Source organism: Osmerus eperlanus, chromosome 16 (genome assembly GCF_963692335.1).
Source record: "Osmerus eperlanus chromosome 16, fOsmEpe2.1, whole genome shotgun sequence".
Taxonomy (NCBI): domain Eukaryota; kingdom Metazoa; phylum Chordata; class Actinopteri; order Osmeriformes; family Osmeridae; genus Osmerus; species Osmerus eperlanus.
This window is the reverse complement of record NC_085033.1, coordinates 7,827,067-7,846,378: the sequence shown is the minus strand read 5'-3', so window position 1 is coordinate 7,846,378 and position 19,312 is coordinate 7,827,067. Positions and strand designations below refer to the sequence as shown.

The 19,312-nt window shown below is 39.3% G+C and overlaps 2 protein-coding genes across 3 annotated transcripts; one reads left to right on the top strand and one right to left on the bottom strand.

The window, feature by feature from the left end:
• Window positions 1-739: 739 nt before the first annotated feature.
• nmnat2 (nicotinamide nucleotide adenylyltransferase 2) lies at window positions 740-8,922 on the top strand. The gene is made up of 11 exons (XM_062481126.1): window positions 740-957; window positions 2,813-2,901; window positions 3,742-3,809; window positions 4,148-4,226; window positions 4,786-4,909; window positions 5,306-5,386; window positions 5,474-5,518; window positions 5,920-5,996; window positions 6,308-6,409; window positions 6,518-6,585; window positions 6,786-8,922. The coding sequence occupies exons 1-11, from the start codon at window positions 873-875 to the stop codon at window positions 6,886-6,888; spliced, it is 921 nt and encodes a 306-aa protein (XP_062337110.1). The 5' UTR covers window positions 740-872; the 3' UTR covers window positions 6,889-8,922.
• Window positions 8,146-19,260, bottom strand: lamc2 (laminin, gamma 2). Of its 2 annotated transcripts, none has more exons than XM_062481124.1 (22): window positions 19,001-19,260; window positions 17,763-17,939; window positions 17,438-17,558; window positions 17,172-17,293; window positions 16,910-17,041; window positions 16,497-16,686; window positions 15,718-15,830; window positions 15,274-15,492; window positions 14,933-15,109; window positions 14,504-14,737; window positions 14,174-14,310; window positions 13,224-13,380; window positions 12,914-13,119; window positions 12,683-12,762; window positions 12,240-12,377; window positions 11,916-12,060; window positions 11,531-11,680; window positions 11,186-11,300; window positions 10,511-10,707; window positions 10,077-10,235; window positions 9,861-9,960; window positions 8,146-9,512 (listed from the first exon to the last, which is right to left on the bottom strand). In XM_062481124.1, exons 1-22 carry the CDS (start codon window positions 19,077-19,079, stop codon window positions 9,259-9,261), a joined length of 3,402 nt encoding a protein of 1,133 aa, XP_062337108.1. In that variant the 5' UTR covers window positions 19,080-19,260; the 3' UTR covers window positions 8,146-9,258. The 2 variants fall into 2 exon arrangements, with proteins under 2 accessions (XP_062337108.1, XP_062337109.1); XM_062481125.1 differs by having other exon boundaries at window positions 17,172-17,290.
• Between the last annotated feature and the right edge of the window lie 52 nt (window positions 19,261-19,312).

Below are 19,312 nucleotides of genomic sequence, written 5' to 3'. Positions count from 1 at the left end.
ACAGACAAGAGGGGAGGGTGGTTTGGCGTCACATTGGTTTTGCCAGTAGACAAGGAAAGGCAACTGACAACTTCAAAGTAATTATTGAGGATGTATATCCTTTTCATCCAGACTCAATAAACTGGTAGGGCTAATGCCGAGTTTAAGAGTAGTCAATAGGCATATGTGCAACTTTATGTTGTGGTTATGTTGTGATGTCTGTGTGTGGATATAGACCAATGTCCGGGCTTCTTGAAAGGAAACTAAACTTAGGATACTTGTGCTTTGACTGATTTCCCAATTTTTCAAAGTGTGTTTGTTATGATGATTGTAAGATAATGTCAGTGATCATTTAGGATATCTGCACCACAACTAAATCAACCCCTTTATGAATATTTGACTAATAGGCTAACTAAACAATTTAGAAACGATGCGAAGTTATTTTATTTTTTTAACCAATTATTGGACATAGCCTAATTGCAATCTCTAATCTATGTTGCAAAGCACTAAATTCAGAAAACAAATGTTAATGTCTTCTAAAAGCGACTGTTACTCCAACTCAATAAAAAGCCTTATTAAAATGATCAACAGTCGAAGGATTAAAAATAATTCTGTTGGTAAAATAATCATGTGTTTCTCAACGCCATGGATTTGTGGTGCCCTGTGTTTTAGCTGTAAGCCTATTAAAATTGCAAAAATTATGAGCGTTGTGATTTTCATTCCTGATGCCCTTTGGTCCTGCGCCTTTAAAACGGAGAGTGCACTGACGCTCCATCTTCTAGAGAGGACACTGCCGCAACTAAATGAACCTCGCCTCTCACTGCGGTTGCTAACAGCAAAACAAAGGAAAATCAATCTTCACTTTTAGGAAAATAGACGAAGACAAAGTTATAATGACCGAGAACACAAAAACCCACGTAATTTTGCTTTCGTGTGGAAGTTTTAACCCCATCACTAAAGGACACATTCATATGTTTGGTAAGAGAAATTGCGTTCTTACTTTGTACAAGGTAATAAGGTACCAGATGTTTTGTAAGATCAGTCTGTTGGCAGCAGGTTGTTCTTTAACCAGAAAGGAATTTAGTTGGCCAAATCTCTTAACAAATATATAGGCTATATGTTTTTATTGCATGGTGTTATGTTCGGCGTAGACTTGGAATCGCTGTCCAAGAGGTGGGTGCTGAAATGGGCGACGGCCTCAGAGACGAAAATATGAATGTAACAAAATTAAAATGATATTTGTTATCGTTTGACAATTAACAGAGGGCAAGTTAACTCGTTTTTATTTGGTTGAATCAACGACTGCTTGTAGGCTCATTCGTTTCAGCGCACATTAAAATAACTGTGCTGCATAGGCCGATCATTGCTTATGAAGACAGGGAGTGAATTACACAAGGTGTTTCTTCTTGAATAAATGTCAAGCCTAAATACACTAAATGTTTATTATACAAGATTGATCATGTAGTGGGTATGCTACATGCGCCCTTTTGAGGAGGCCTAGGTTCTTTTGTTGAATGTTCTGCGTCACAAACAATTAAGTAAACCGTAGGATGCCACCCTGTTCCTGGAATAATGTCAAACTACAAGATTATTCCATCAGAGAAACGTCAGAATGCCAAAGAAATAGGCCACTTTCATGGACTACGTTTTACGAATTTAGTCTTGCGTCAGACGCAAATTGCTATTTAGGATCTACAGTGTCTATCAATTTTCATCTCATGCGTTGAAAAACTATATCCAAGGGCTATCTTCATGTTGATGGTTTATTAGTGGTTTTCACCAATTAGAGTCTTGATTCAATACCACAATTAATTTGATATATTTATTTTACTCTTTTTTTTCAACACTCACTTTAAGATATTATCTTCATCAAGTTGATGACATTGGAAATACAATATAAATACAAGCATTTGTAATTATTTAGCAATGTTTACAAAACTATTGGCGCAAACATTGACCATCTATCTTATTAAGTGTATTATTTGTTTACACGAGTTAAACACTACATGCCGATCCAAAGTTGATCTAAAGTGTGATTGTGGTACAAAATCTGTATGGTGGAATAGTGCACACTATCCTATAATGGTGCACTCGTAAATGTATGCTATTTACAAACAGAATGCAGTTTAATATAAGGCACAGGAAACTAAGTGAGTGAAATGCGGCAGAAAGGAATATTATGAGACAGTGAAGAGCCTTTATGTTTCAGTGGCCTACTTTTTCCAACCACCTTTTCACGTGACATATTTCATGTTTTCTTGCATCTAGGTCAACACATAATCAAGATGCCTTGTCATAGTATAGAGAATTTTATGTTTGATATCTGTCTTGTATTGTTTGTCTGAATAATTTATTGTTTGTTAACCACCATGTAAAACAAGTATAAATGTAATGTAAGATTGTAAATTCAATCTTGTTAGGATACATGATGATTGGCTTTCTGGATGTAAGAAATTGATTTTCGTGGCATCCCTTTCCTAAGAGAATTTATAGGAACTGGGTCCTCTGTACACTCTGTAAAATCGTCAATGGTTTGAGTTTCTGGAAAGGTTGTACATCCTAGAATCCAAGAAAACATATTATCTCTCTTGCTCTGTGACTTGAAAAACATGGAACAAACATACATTTGATTTACATGTTCGGGTTTCTCTCCACAAAATGGGGGCCCAAGCACAAATCCCTTTGTGTATAGATGAATGGATGCCCTGGAGTTTGAACAAAAAGCCTTCATCAATCAACTTGAAACAGAAAAGGGTCATTACTGTCAGTTAATACTGCCTAAAAGTTTAACTTAAGTTTGGAATTCAAGAAAACCTCTTATACTGTTTTTCAGAAAAAGCTAGAGAATATCTGCACAAAACAGGCCGCTTCATTGTGATCGGGGGCATCATCTCACCTGTACATGACTCCTATGGCAAACCGGTAAGAGTTTATTTCATTATGTATCTATATCTTGTTTGAAATGCTTATGTATGTTTGAAATGGTCCTATACCATGAATATTGGAAATGGGTTTGTTTACCTAACCAGTGGTAAAGAACTAAGAAGTGTTTCTGTTGAGTCAAAATCATTATAGGAAAAACATTAAGGCACTGCTGACTGTGCCTCAAACAGCAACATCTGGGACTACCAATCAGAGGGCAAACTTAGCAAAGCCATAAATGCTCCTCATTTCCACAAAGGATTGACCAGTTTGTGTGGCCCTGTTCATACACCCACTAATGCAACACCCATATTGTGGAAGCCATCTCTGGTACAATCTTCATCCAGACTCCTGAGTCATCTCTGAAATTAATGTAAAGCTTGTCCTAGTTTTTCTTTCTCTTTCGCAACAGAAACAGAGAACACATGAATAATAAATGTTCGAGCAGCATTTTTTCAATCAGATCATGAATCTTCAACACTTGAAATAGATTTTCTTCCAGTCAAGCAAATACACATTGATTGATCAAGGGTACATTTGGTGTAAGATGACTATTTTAGATGCTTACTGAGGTGGATAGTTTGAGACCATTTGAATGCATTTTTTATCACTTGAAAGACATACATCTAAACCCAGCTACTACAGTCATTGACTTCTGTCATCAAAATATATCTAACATAAAGTATGTCTACACAGATATACTTTATCTTCGATACATACTTTATGTTAGATATATTTTGATGAGGGGAAATGAAGACCTGAGACTCCATGACCATGTTGTACACGTATACATGCTGGCATCTGACCAAGTGCTTAAAGATTTGTTAATTGTGTTTATAGGGCCTGGTCACAAGCAAACATCGCCTCACCATGTGTCAGATGGCTGTTCAGTCCTCTGATTGGATTAGGTGAGAAACTATGCAGTAACCATTTATTAATTATATTTTCTAGTTTTACTATACTTATTTTAGTATGATTTATTTTTATTTTTATATATACTGCAGCAAGTACTGGTTTTATACACAATCAACAAAAGGACAACTATATCATACTGTATCTAGCCAACATGGAGCCAACACCATTCAGTACTGATGAACAAATTAACTGGATTGAATTTGGGAAAACAGTAGCACAAGATTATCATGTTTCCAATTTCAAGAAATTGGGGTATGCAGAGGGGCACTTGAAGAGGTGTTCATTTCTAGACACTGAAATATTAAGCTTGTTAATCTCCCATTTTATGCAGAGTGGATCCTTGGGAGTGCTTTCAGGACAAATGGCAAACTACATGCAGTGTTCTGGAACATCATCGTGACCTTATGAAGGTAAGGTCTGTTAGTGTCACACTACAACATTTGAACAAGGACATAGATACAGGCAATTCTCTTAATACAAATGCAATTATTGTATAATAGTTTAATGTGTACTAATGAAATTAAAGTAATTCACATTGATATGATCACAAGTATAACGTTCCCTGCATATATAAACTTGGATAGGAAATTCAAAGCTAAGTAAAAGCCTTAAGATCAAACAAACCAGTTGGTCATCCAGCACATTTTTTGGTCTTCATTAATTGTAGACTTGAGTGGTGTGAATCTGTTCATCGATTGCAAGTTTGACATATTCCCAAGCTACAAGTGTATGCAAATGGATAATTACTGCTCGACCAACTAGCTATTTAGTGTATATGTCATGTTTGCGTTATTCTAGGTACTACCCAGCAGTTGTTACCAAGGCAACAATACTCACCTCCCCTGCACTGTATAAAACCATTTATGTGGAAATTGTTTAATTAAGATCTTGACTACTTATGTATGTTGCTACCAGACAGAAGCAGAGTCCAATATCTGAAACAGCTGGTGTTTTTTCCTTCATCCACAGAGAGTCACAGGATGTATTCTCTCCAATGTAAACACACCCTCCTCAACTCCAGTGATTGGCCAGCCACAGAATCAGAATGCAACAATTTATCAAAACCATAGCAATGCAAACAAGCCTACTGCCAGTAAGTGTGTAGTACACATTTATCAAACATCTCGATTGATTGCAATGTGCATTTTTGGTAAGAAACAAGGAAGGTGCAACATCAGACATCGTAAAACATCAGACCTGGATAGACTGAGATGTTCAATGCTGCATTAACCAAGCCTTTGATTACCAGGAACTTGCATTCTAAGTTTGCACTCATGCAACGTGGTTCCATTGAAGCTAAGACAAGCATAACATATTTTAATGTTTGCCTCGTTTGTTCATCTTATTCTTTCGTTTTGAGGCTGATTAAAATAAAATGTAACAGAGTACAATAAATATACAGATTAATATTGTCTCCCTGAATACATTTTTCTCATTCAGTATTTTGTTGGAGAAATGCATTCAGATTGCTGTACTTTTACCTGTTTAGTCAAGCTGTGGGGTAAGATGACTGAGAACTTTGGAAAAATCTGCTGTGTTCGCCCCCACATTGAACGATTCACCTTTGTGGGTAAGTAGAACTGAATACCAGAACAGTAGGCATGTGCATACTACCAACAAAACTGAAAACTACTAACATTTAGTTCTATTTCTGAAGATGAAAATGCCAACCTTGGGACTGCAATGCGATATGAAGAAATAGGTGAGTTTTTTGTGTTGTTTTTCTTGTGCTGTTGTTGCAAACAGAGAAAATGTAATATTGTGGTCGGGTGATATGGGGATAAAACCATCAGATCCAAATTACGTGCTGGATACTCTTTGCCTTGGCAAAGGTTTGGATGTCCTCCGACTGTTTCATTCTGAAATCTGATCATATTACTGATCTTGTCTGTCATCTGGTTCCCTCTCATGTTACTGAAGAAGCAGAAGCTTACTTAAAATGTAATTAAATATAATTTTGTAATAACATCCCATATTTAGTCATGTATTTCTGCCCTTTAAAGCCTGTTTGTAATGTTCTTGTTGTTAGACATTTCCTCTCCTCTCTATGAGCCTTTTACTGATTTGTTTACTGGGTGTCTTCCTCACTGCTTGTCTGTCCAGAGTTGCGCATCTTGCTCCTGTGTGGCAGTGATCTTCTAGAATCCTTCTGCATCCCTGGCCTGTGGAAGGACAGTGATGTAAGGCCACTCATTCTCCCTTTCCTGTCTCTCCTTTCCTCCTCCTCTTCCCGAACAATTGAGAAAGTACCATTCTCGTGTAACCCACGGTTAAATGAATTTCTTTTAGATTTCTTATTTTTTCTTTATTTTTGTGACCTATAAGTATCTTGAAGTAGTCAGATGAACAGGGCAACTGGGTATCAAATAACTGATGGAATGGAAAACATAGATGTTTTACTCATGACTAAATCACTCATATTGTTATTCATATTACAAGTATCTCAACACACCTGAAGGAGGGCTACAGTATTCTTTGTTATGATCCTCAGATGGAGGTGATTGTGGGGGATTTTGGCATTGTTGTCGTGCCCCGAGATGGAGCTGACACGGAGAGGATCATGAACCACTCCTCTGTGCTCCGCAAGTACAAGGTCAGTGCATAATAATATGATTTTTCAAATGTCATTAATGTCTCTTTTACTTTGTAAAAGTTTCCTTATTTTGATTATGCTTGTTTTAAATAATACATTTGTTTTCAGGATAACATCACTGTGGTAAAAGATGATATCAACCACCCCATGTCCATCGTCAGTTCAACCAAGAGCAGGTAAGCGTTGATTTGTATATTTTTGTTCAAATTGCCATGAAGATTCCTACATCTCCATTGCATAATTATTCATCTGTTTCTTAACATGCACATCTTGGTCCAAATAGAGCACTTCTGTATATGTGAATAGAAGAACAAGTTGATCAAACCTGACCTCTAACCTCTAACCTCTTCCCTCCCCCCACCCCTTTTTCCTGCAGACTGGCTCTGCAACATGGAGATGGTCATGTGGTGGACTACCTGAGTCAACCAGTCATCGACTATATCCTGCAGAGTCAGCTTTACATCAATGCCTCTGGATAAGAAAACGCACCCACAGTACTGGCATGAGAAGGGGGAAGAATAATAAACACGTTTCTCCCCCCACCCCCCAACTTCCTTGTCTGTCTTCTGTGTGAAACGTATACTCCTCTTGAGCTATCGCTTTTCCATACAAAAGGAGCATTAGGTATCAATGTCCCTTCTTACTGTATCATGGTGACTCATTGGACCTGTGGATGTACAGCAAGGTGCCTGAGGACTGAGGACAGGTGGACCACTGGCATTGCTCAAGCATGATTTAGTTTGCCTTCAGTGCCAGGTGGGTGGGGATTTCCTCTTTTTCTACCATGCCACTGGTTCTGAAGTGTTAACTCCACCTACCTGGCAAATTGTGTGAATGAAATCAAACATACCTACTGTGGTGGTTGTGTCATGTGGTCATTGTGAGCTGGAGGATGATTGTATGGTATACAAAGAGGGAGTGAGGATGGCAACTGAATGTTGGCCCTTTGTTGTTAATTTGACTATAGATTATTAGATTGCATGCTTAGAGCGTTTGTTTTGGCATGAGTACTTATGTACTTCTTAGGAATTACTTATTGTGAAAGTGTTTGCAGAAAAACACCTATAGTGGGGACTATCCACCCATTACGTCATTTTCTATTTACTGTACGATCTACAGTATGTTCAGAAAACACCTGTATCCATGTATCTTTGAAATTGTACATGGATACCTAAACGTTTTGTCTGTAGTGGGCATTATTTCAAAATGTACAACTGTTTGCACATGACAGAATAATTTTCACATTGAGTGTTTTTGTGGGTAAAATACCTTTTCTCCTGTTCACCATAATAAGAAATACCACAGTGCAGAAAAAAGTTACCTTTTTGTTATTTTCATGTGCTACGTATATTGCTTCTTGAGAGTCTGTCTGGAATAGTGTTCAGAATAGTTGAAATCTAAATTGTAACAGCATACATTGTATACAGGAAGTCCCTTTTAATGACCATAAGAATGGATTCAAAGATTGTCTAATTATTCCTTGCACTGTCATACCATTAACCTTAAATCAATTAATAAAAGTGCTCTGACATTAAATAGCAAAGGAAGTGGGAACAAAGATTGCTGCCTATAATGTTGCAGTACCCAAGATAGTCAAGCCATGGAATTTAATATCAGAGATTCAATTAGAGAAAGGATGGTATTACAGGGATATAAATATGTAATCGGTTGTGAAAATTATGTCAAGAAATGCTGAAAAATGATGCTAATAATGTCTCACATGTTTTCATTGTGACTGAAACATCTTAAATACATATTTGAATGTGTACATGAAGATAATGAGAAAAAAAACAATACATTCCAGTGCTTACAGCAAATGTGATTTTCACATAAGAGTGAAGTCACATAATGTACAGGAAATGTGACTACATTATCTAGTTGTTACTGTCGTGTGCACCAGTGTTGTGACACACAAGGCTATCACTGTACTGCAGCATATTGCATAACACTGTGCACAGAAATGCTTTAGATCCTCAATACAAATACATCATATCCTCTACTGCTACACTGACATCAATTATTTTGTACTTGAAGAATAGGAACAGTGCACAATATGACTTCTACCAGATTGTTTTTCTACATGCTTCTCTTGAGTATGCATACCAAAATCAGGATCTCTGCAGGATACTCTTGTAGAATACTTACTATCAGTGATTTTTCATACTTCAAAAACAATGTGCTTTGGGGGAAATCAAATTTAAGAAAACGTTGCATTGTCATGACACTCAAATTGATAGAAGTGCTGGACGATTTTGATTGAAAAGCTAAGATTTAGTTATATCTAATTTGGGGTTTTATACCAAACTTCTCTCATATTATATTCTCATATTGGAATCTTATCATTTTTATTTTGGCAGTGTTCTATGGCAGTGATCCTTAAATATGTAAACATTAATACAATTCTTTAGACAACATGAAATCATGCTGCTTTAAAAGAACAAATGTCTGAGTATGAAATTTATACATTGTACTTGATTTGTGATTTGAGACCTCAATAAAGATAAATATAAATATTTTGGTTTATTCTGGACAGAAGAGAAAATACATTAGTTATCAGCAAAACTAGAGATCAGTTGAAGACTTCACAGATCTGCAGATCTGCAGATGTTATTTCATAACATACATACCATTATCACATACTGGGATTTACAAATACTTTTGAACAGGCAGCATTTTGAATGGCAGAATGCAAAAAGCCAGGAAAGTGACAAAAAACATTTTCTCGATGATAGTATACTTGGAAATGTATGTGAAATTTATTTGATTAGATTAAACTAAATTCCCAGCAAAAGTAAATCAGTTCCATTTCCTAAGACAATCAAAATGCCAAACTTTGCACGCTTTACACCTTATGGTCTTTCAATGGGAGGAGAGTTGTAGCAACCCTTTGGGACTGTTTTCCGGATGTCTTCCAGGTTCCTGATGTTGTCCAAGATAGTGTCGATGTCAAGGTCAAGACTTGACAGCCGGGCCCTCTGAGCAGCCTCTTTCTCCTCAAGGTCCTTCAGGCGTGGCCTGAGTTGCTGGTTCACCTGGCTACGAGCATTAGCAATGGAGTCCTCCAGCTGAGCCAACCTCTCCTCATCCACGCTGCCTGGCTCACCTGGGCAAGAAAGAGCAGGATAACAATGTCAAGGACCAGATCCAGGTGTGTTGTGAGGCGATGGAACCAACATCAACAACAACAACAGTAGTTTTGTGCAAGATTGTGTGCTGTGAATAAAATACCCCAAGCCTGGCTGTATGCCAGAGCAGTATGGCAGGCCATTACTGGGTGATTTGACAGCTAATACCCCTCTAAAATCTCAACAACAACCATGTGTTCTGCATATAATAGTCTGCATCCATTATCACTGCAGTGGGTCTTGTATAAAGATAAAAATCACTGTGAGCTGTTGAATTGACAAATTGCTTCCTGTAAGTCTGCATTATGAGTCATTCTAATACTTACCAATTACGCCCAGGAGATTGTTGATGATTATAAGAGTCTCATCAACTGCATCTTTGGTTTGTCTGGCATTGTTATAAGCACCAGTGGCCTTCATTGCAGCCTGTAACCAATATACATCACACACATTACACTACATTTAAATACGTAAAGGTACATCCCATACTAATAAGAATAATAAGTGTGCTCGATTAAAATAAAAAAGGTTTTAAGGCTGACCTCCTCAGCTCTGTCTTTCTGCAGCTGGGCATTTCCCGTTTCTGAAACCATCTTCCCCTCGATGTCCACAGCCTGCTTCTGCAGACCCTTCAGGTCTGCCCTCAGTTTGGTGGTGTCCTTCACCAGATCACCATAACTCGGCAAGGAACCAGACATTTCCTGTGGATAGCAACAAACACTCAAAATCCACCAATTTTGGAGTTTCCATGTCAGTTTTGTGTGGTAATTTCTGGAAATATGCCCAATGGTCTAAAATTATAAAATTTTTGTTCGTCTAACAGACCATGTCTCTTAGTCAATGAGCTTATATGCATAAGTAACTCAAGACATTGGCTTCATTGTTGTGTATGTCTGATACTCTTTTAGAGTGTAGATGCAGAAACTGTGGATTAGCATTTATATGGAGTCCATTGAAAGAAGTCGGTTAGATTTACCTCTAGTTGAGAGACAACGGCCTCTAAGTTGTTTACAGTTCCCTGTGCGTCATCGTAGTCGCCGGATACACTCCCAATGATGAATAGGGTTTCGGAGTTGTTGCCAACAGCTTGCTGAATGGTGGCGTTGATACTGGGTAGCTTTTTTATGGCCTCATCAGCTAAAGCCTTGTTCTTGCTGATCTGGTCATCAAATCCTAGCAGGCACAAGAATGGACATTGCTATAAATGTTCCCTTACTGAGTACAGCAAGTCCATATTCACGTAAGATATTTCACTTGTTTTGAGAAATGTTGTTCCAAAGACTTAGTGATGAGGTCACACTTTACAATTACCCTTTACACTTACACTTTCGTGAGGTGTACTTGTCAAGTTTGTTCTTAGGGTTTTGGTTGGACATTTAGGGTAAACAAACGACACTGTTCTAGCAATAATGATATCATAATGTGTATTTTAAATGTAAAAGATTCCCATACAATAACAATGCCATATGTTTGTGATTACATGAAACAACTGCTGAATATTTTGCAGAAATAAAGTAAACAAGTCAATGATACTGTGTCTGAGAACTGCTTGTTTTACTTTGAATGCCAATGTGTGAAGTAACATCACCATCTCTTTCTGGTATACACATGGTTATTAATGGGAGTTAGTCTAACTAATTACTTATTTTACCTTTAAGATTGGTTAGAGTATCATCCAACTTATTCATGTTGTCAGTGAACCCATTCAGAGCGAACACCGTCTCTGCCTTTGCAGCATTTGCCCTGGCAAGGAGCCTGTCATAATCCTGCAGCAATCAAATCCAAGAAAAACAGAACACTGTCAGGTGTAAACACACAGCACAGTTTCCATTTCTAATGCTAACATGAAACAAACACAATATCTAAATAATAAAGCATTGTTAACCAGTGTAATAATTCAGGAAGATTTACTGGAATTTTATAACTTAAATTTAAACATTACACTTAGACCACCACCACACAGCCCTGATGAAAAGTGTGGTAGACAAATCCCTACCTGCTGAGCTGCTTTCTTCTGGACTAGGAGGTCCTCCAATGCAGCCCTGTCCTCCTGGACTTCATTCTGGAGCACCTCATACTCTGTCAGGTTCTTCTGCACCTGATCTTTCAGGCCATCCAACCTGGCAACCACTGCATCAATGTCCTTCTGCATACAGCACAACAGGAGCATCAGTGAGCTGTGGTGTGTAGTGCAAGAGTAATTACACACACTGGTGAAATCTGTGGAGACCTGTCCTAGATTCCTCCACACAAGTCTGGTTTTAATGAGATCCCCCACTGTTCTTTTCCTGCTTACTCATGTTTATGCTCCTTATTAGTTTCATTGTGTTATATAGATATGAGGCTGAAAAAGGAGCACCTGACAGAGGTTAGTGTGCTACCTTGAGAGGATCTGGGAGGTTCTGCTCCAGGGAAGCTATCTGCTTCAGGGTGTCAATTGCCATCTTGCTCTCATCTCCAGCTGCACTGCTCGTTCGAGTGGCCTGAGCCTCCAGAGCCTTCACTTTGGCTGAGTTTAAATCATACCTGAGTAGGGTGAAGGTATAATGTAGAAAGCATTGATTGGACAACAGTGCTCGTGGAAACTGTTGTAAAGTGCAAGACAATGCACAATATGTTTCATTAGTAATGTGAATGTGCATATGATGTTTTGTAATGCATCTTTTAACTCTATATATCATGCCAAACAGACATAAATCTCTTACTGGCTTTTGAGGTCGCTGATAAGTTCATTAATCTTGTTCTCCTTATTCATGGCGGCTCTCATAAGAGCCAAACCCCTCTCAGACTCAGCCAGGGCGCTGTTGGCTGTCCTCACTACTGTGGCCGCTATGCTCTGGTGACTAAGAAAGGAACGCAAAACATACTCTTCGTTTCATAAATGTTGTAATCGTTTCATAAAATAATGTAATCAGGTATCTGCATGAAAACAAACACATGCAATTACAGATGCACAAGTTATTAAAATATATATAGAGATGGTTTTAGCATCTACAGTATAGATTTGAATAAAATTCTTTTTTGGCCTTCCTTTGTTTCTAAAAAATAAACAAAGTTTTCAGGAAACAACACATCTAGTTGTATGATATTCTATAAGATATAGAATATAGTTTGGAGGATATATGATTTGTATAGGGATTAAACTCACTCATCAGCAAGAATGTGTGCTTTCTGAACCAAAGTGGGGAGGATGTCCACACCAGATACGGCATCAGCTTGAGGGAGGTCCTGAAATAGGAATGGTCATCATCATCATCATCATCATCATCATCATCATCATCATCATCATCATCACAAGCTGTAGACATTGTGTTCTCTTTAGATGATAACAGCTTAAGAGATCATTATTAGGTGATTCAGGTAGAAGACTGAAACTTACAGCACTATTGATGGTGAGTTTTGCCTCCCCTAGCAGAAGCCTTATCTCCTTAATAAGCTGCTGGACATTGGAGACCTTCTCCCTGTATTTCTGCTCCTGCAGATTTATGTCATCCACGGTTTTTGAGATGGCCCCGATATCTCTTAACTCAGTTTTATGGCTTCGACTGATGTCTGAGAGATGAGCCTGCAGGTCCTTCTCTGTTCCTACAGAATGACAATAAAAAGAACCCATCATTATGAGATTCACTTTGCTGATATGGGCCCTTAACTGATGGTGAGATATCATGCAGTACTTTTGAATGACTTACCTGTGAGGTTTGCAGCTTTGCTCTGCAGGTCTAATACTAGCTTTTCAGCTGCTCTTATTGTCCTCTCCATCTGGGCGTCATTGACTGGCAACGTTCCAGTCTCCATGCCTGTAAACAGAGTCTCGAGCTCTTGCAGTTTATGAGTGTATCGCTCCATCTGTAATGCAGGTCCCAAGGGCAGAGATGGGGTGAAAAAAGGATTTGGGATTATTTATACCTTTTCATATCATTGTTTTGTTGTCGCTGACTTTCAAAAAAGATTCAAGATGCGTTACCTGGTTTTGTGTGTTTTAATGTATTGTGTTATATTGGGTAAATAGTTTATAAAAATAAGTTCAAATGTGGTGCTTTGGTGTAACAAATAAGACAGCTTGTCTATAGGTAAGAGACAACCTAAGGGTCTTAGGTTGACCTGAATTAACTGAGTAGTAGGAGTCAGTAGATTTTGGGTATTCAATCTGATAGCTTCTCTAAATTAATCTACTGCTGAGTTTGGATCTCTTAGCCCTGCTCCTAATTCCTCCCATGCAGGCAGCCAGAGGGGAGCAGCCTGCAGTACCTTCACACATTTTCATCCTAACTCAGAGAGAAATATGGGCTGGGTTCACAAACACACTGCTAATTTACTTGACATGTACAGCACAATGCTGTTCTACCTCCCAGGTAGCATACTGTGAATATACATTTTCTGTGAATAATCAGCCCGTATCAAGCTCATCAGAAAACAAGGTCTACGAATTTAGACTGGAGAAAGTTTCTGAGGAAATTCCTTGTAAAATGTTGTTTTCCGAGATGTGTTCCCATGTGTAAGTTCCCCCTCAAAACAACATTTTGTGGCCTTCCTTCCTTCCTTGTTGATTATGAGCACAGCAATATGAGGAGAAAGGGAAGAGGAGGGGGCAGAGTATTTTTTTAAATTGTGGATCAGCCCTGCCAACAAAATGAAATACCTTAGTTTTGACAGGATTAAAGCAAGAGGGGCAAGCAGAGCGCTGGCACTTTAACCCCTCAAAGCCCTCTCTGCATGAGCACTGACCCATGTCACTGCATTGGTTTGACAAGGACCGCTGAGAATTGCAGGCACAAGCTAGACAACAAAGAGGGAAAACAATTATTTAGATAGACAATAATCATGTACAGTATCCACACCATCTTCAATGATAGAGAAAAGCACGACCATAACATTGTACTGAATTAGCAGAACAGTAAACGAATGAATAAATGAGTGGTTATGGCATGTACAAGCAAAAAGAAGGAAGGACAGGTATGTGTGTTCATACGTTTGCAGGCATCTGTGGGCTGGCTGTGGTGGTGACCTTCCAGGCAGCTCTCACAGTTGAATCCCCTGGTTTGGTTCAAGCACCTCAGGCACTCCCCAGTCTGGGCGTCACAGTTACCCACTGCGTTGGGGTCTATGTGCCCGTTGCACTGGCATCGTTGGCAGGGCTGCTGAGAACCACGCTGTCCCAGAGGATCCCCATAGAAACCATCCTCGCAGGTGTGGCAACTAGGACCTGATGGGAGGAGGGAGAAAAGGAACGAAAGGGAAGGAAGAGAGGATGGGTATGTGTAGGAGCACCATTAGGATAACAATAAATAATACATAATGGTATTTATAACATTTAACTTCCTCATCAAGCATGGTCAAATGAATATGATAAAAGATAGATCATAATGACAGATGTATATAGATTGATCATAACACCCACCAGTGGAGCCAGGGGGGCATCGGTTACACTGGACCTCCACAGTCCCAGGCCTGATGGAACAGGTAACTCCAGTGGGACAGGGACACTTCCGGCAGGACTGGGGCTGCGCAGGGTCACTGTAGTAGCCAGACTGGCATGATCGACCATTAGGGGTCTCGTCCGCAGAGTAACAGTCACCTGCACAGCATGACACAAATAGTACTCATTGAATGCAATCATCAATGCCCTCATCAGCATTACCATCACCATCACCTTCATCATCAATATCAAATCAACCTCATCATTGTGAAATCTCACGGCGCAATTTAAAATGAAACGAATGGATAAAAACGTCCACAAACCAGTTTCAGGATCGCAGCTTCCTCCTCTGCAGCTGCAGGGCAAACATGAGCTGAAGAGACCTTCGCTCAAGGAGCGTCTCTTGAACCCTGCGGCGCAACTTTCGCAGAACTGGCCCTCGTATCCACTGGGGCAGCTGCAGCTCTGCACCCATGTGGCCGGGTCAGCTCCCGGGGCCTGACGTGCAGTCACCAGGCGCACATTGTCTAGGTAGCCACGCCCTGAGACCATGGATACAACAACGCTTTGTGAGGGGTTGAGGAGGTCAGGGGAGTTCAGAAGAACAGGCTCTGTTTAGATAGTTCTATACACTGGTACTGATCTCTAAAACGAAAAGCACAGTTCAAGAGAACCTACTATAACTATGGTTAACTTTGGTGAAATTACTCTGTCTTTCATATCATATGATGGACCAAATAGTGTCTGAAATGTCTAAAATGGTTTACCATTTTCACCAAATGTCCCTCTGATTTTGATGGCTGTCAGGTTCTGTAGCAGTGTTTGGAACTGGAAAGGTGACAGGTGAGGTTTCCATTTGCTGCTTGCTTGCTCATCCAATCTGAGAAAGAAACATTATACATTTCTCACCAAAATAATCACAACTATTTGTTAGAACACAGTCCCAACCAATTTCCTCTTGGAATTACCTGCTTAATGATGCCGACTCTCACAGTAAATCAATGTTGCATGGTGCACAAAAGAAAATACTAAGTATTAATTGAGCCCAGCAAAGTCATAGCCGTAAACACATACATTGTGATATCACTCACTATTTACACTCATAATTAATTGTATTGGACTTGCCCAATATCTAAGATGAAGTTAACCTATGTTAGTTTAGAGGAACTGTTGTGACCATATCATACATTTTGATAAATTATTGCAGTGCAATCTGTGGTCAAATATTTAATGACAACTGCCTCACACCCAGCTATGATATTATGATGTGACAGTATAAGAGTGTGATTTATCAATTAATTTATTTGGCCTTCATCGTTCTACACCTGTGAATTATGTTTTGTGGAAGGAATGACATCTGTGTATTGGAAATGCTGAGGCTATGACAGAACTGACTGAAAGCTAATATTAGCAAAAAGCTGAGACTAAACGCTAGTCCTTTTCCCCACCAACAGACTTTTAAGGCTTTAGCTTAGTGTACTTTCACCGGTAAAAGCACATACCCAGGTTCTGTCCCTCTCCAGTCCAGTGGATACCTGGTTCTCACCTGAATGTGTAGGTGATCTTCAGACCACAGGTTACAACAGTGCGTAGGTTCCCCAGGGAGGAAGCGACCCTCAGGCCTGAGCCCTCCATAACCACATCATTGGTGGATGGGTATCGGACCCCTCGGTCCAATCGCAGAGAGAAAGACAGGTTCTGACCATAGCTCAGTAACTTGTTGCCCAGGTAGGTGTCTAGACATTGTGTAGAAGGCATAGAGAATACAATTAAAGAACTGAACTGAATAATGAACTAAGTACTAACTGAATCATGTTTCCCCAAGTAAACTTTACAATTACAGTCTCTATTCTCCAAGAAGACAAAATTAAATAATGTTGGAATATGAATGAGTAAAAAACAAATGAAAAACACTGGGGTAAACACTGTCAAGAAGAAAAAAGGAGAAACAGGACTCACCAGGGGCATAGAGGTAGACAGGCATGATGTCTTCAGAGATGACCTCAATGTCTTGATGTTTGGGGGACCAACGGAACTGGACCTGAGACCGGGTCACTCCCTGGGCTGTGGCAGCACGCCATCCCTCTGGCCCTGAAGGAACAGCAAACTATGAGAAATATGTAGGATACTTTGTTGACAAAAACTATAGAAAAATAAAAGATAAATTCACTTTAAATCACTTTTTATTTTTGGGCACAGGCGCCAAATGTTTTAAACTTACCATTGTCAAAAGTTGAAGAGATTGTGGAAACAGAGTACCCTTGTGCCACTGAACACTGAGATGAGTGTCCGTAGCAAAAGCATGGAAAGGGCTTCACCATGTCATCTATGAGCTGGCTACTGCTGCAAAACAGAAGTAGCATTGTACTGTAGGAAAGTAGCAATAATTCACAAATTCCCTCAAACACTGTCTTGATTACATGTTTAAATAAATACCAGATATCATAACAAAGATGTGCATTTCAAAAGCAACATGTTGAATTTTACCTCTGTGCACAGCCTGCAGGCGTCAGAGGTTTTCCGTTGGGGCACTGATCACACTTGTCCCCCATGACCCCTGTCTTACAGCTGCATTGCCCTCTGCTGTCACAGTTTGGACCAGCAGAACCTGACAGGTGGTAAAATGGAAAACATACATCATACAGGAACAATCTCAACGTCAAGGACACTGTGTAATCTTTCACAGACCACTGTACATTCAAAACAGAGATTGGGTTTGGTTTTTGCCTTTCTTGTTCAGGGTTTAGACATGTAGAATGCAGATTGATTTTAAATCCCTGTTCAATGGCCTCTTTTCACCTTTAGAGCTCACCTGTTGTACTACAAGCACAGGGCACACAACTCTCTCCTGCCCTCTGGTGGTAGAATCCAGTTTTGCACTTCTCACAATGCCTCCCCTCTGTGTTCTCCTGGCAGTCCACACAATGGAGACCCAAGGTGTCAATGTAGCAATAGGTCGATTTGCCGTTGCATTCACAACGAACTGATGCTGGAAGGGAAATTGGGAATAATGAGAGCCATACATTGAGAATAATTTTTTTTTTAGGTTATATTAGGAGGTTCCTTTGGTTGTTTATTAGCTGTCCGTGAGGCTAAAGATACTCAAAGTTTAATTAAAGTGTCTTGATATCAGTCTTTTTCACTGAAAAGTTGTTAAACTGAACAGCTACTTGTACTCAATATGTACAGTCGTAGAGTGCAAAGTGTCTTTCATGGCATCTCTTAGCTAGGTATTCTGAAAAACCCTTACACCGCATAATAACCAGCCAAACCCAATGGTCTAACCACACAGCTGAAGGAGCATTTTCCCAAGCTTGAGCTATCCTTAAGATGTCCTCTTCATTATACATCTATACTTTATGTACCACTTATTACCCTCATCAGGTTCCTGTGGCAACGCAAGTTGCTTCTTGTAGTTGTTGTTCTTGTTGAGACAACATTGAGACAATGACCTCAAACCAACAATATTATCAGAGGAGACTTACTTCACAACAGCAGCACATCAGTGGTGTTGAACCAAGGCTTTAAACCCTGTATCAATGCCTTTAAGGCTCTAATTGAGCTCAAGTACCTCAGCAGCTCTGCTAGACTAGATATGCCCTTCCTTCACCACAAGAAGCAACAGAAAGGGTTGACTCGCGCATGTTTTTGATGGGTAGTTAGTTACACTTTAAAAAATTAAGCTGACGACTCCTAGAGAACATAAGCTAGTGGGCTATTTAAACATCAAATCGATCCATTGCTATAGCATACAGGACTTACAAAATAACATATTTCTTTATGTCATATGAAAAATGTGTTCTTCTGATGACATTTTTCTTTTTTTTCTTTTTTTTGTCAGGTGTTACAAAAGGAACACCCTAGAATGGAACAGTAATTGTGTTTTGTACTCTGAACTTTACTGCAGTCTATCATCAGATATTGAGAAACATTGAGATTCATTGGAAACCACTATGAACCGAGAGAAAAGTCAAGAGAAAAATTAAAGAATAAAAACTTTAAGAAATACATTTTGTATATTCGTAAAGAAGGAGTATTGTGATCTCTCACCTTGATATCTGAAGGTTCCTTGAACCGACCTGGTCAAAAGAAACATTCCACATAGGGATATCCAACTTATGTTCTTCATGGTCACAGATAGTCTCACAAAGTGAGTAGGTCAGTATTCAACCCAAAAATGCACTCAGAAGTATATGTGGGATGCAGCAAACAATGAGGTGCGTATCAACCTGGCTACACCTTCTTCTGTCCAACATCCCCAAATGGGCTCTTTTTAACACCTTCCATGTGGCATGACAGGACATGCAGTCTTGTCTGTCTAGTAGCAGGAGGTTTACTCAGGCGTGATTCAGAGCCTCTGCT

Excerpts from the sequence above, each read along its gene's own strand:
- nmnat2 (XM_062481126.1), top strand. The coding sequence starts at position 873 with ATGACCGAGAACACAAAAACCCACGTAATTTTGCTTTCGTGTGGAAGT. Across the intron at positions 2,902-3,741 it reads ATGACTCCTATGGCAAACCG|GGCCTGGTCACAAGCAAACA; the intron begins GTAAGAGTTTAT and ends TTGTGTTTATAG. Across the intron at positions 6,586-6,785 it reads GTCAGTTCAACCAAGAGCAG|ACTGGCTCTGCAACATGGAG; the intron begins GTAAGCGTTGAT and ends TTTTTCCTGCAG.
- lamc2 (XM_062481124.1), bottom strand. The coding sequence starts at position 19,079 with ATGAAGAACATAAGTTGGATATCCCTATGTGGAATGTTTCTTTTGACC. Across the intron at positions 14,738-14,932 it reads ATGCCCCCCTGGCTCCACTG|GTCCTAGTTGCCACACCTGC; the intron begins GTGGGTGTTATG and ends TCCTCCCATCAG. Across the intron at positions 13,120-13,223 it reads CAAAGCTGCAAACCTCACAG|GAACAGAGAAGGACCTGCAG; the intron begins GTAAGTCATTCA and ends GTCATTCTGTAG.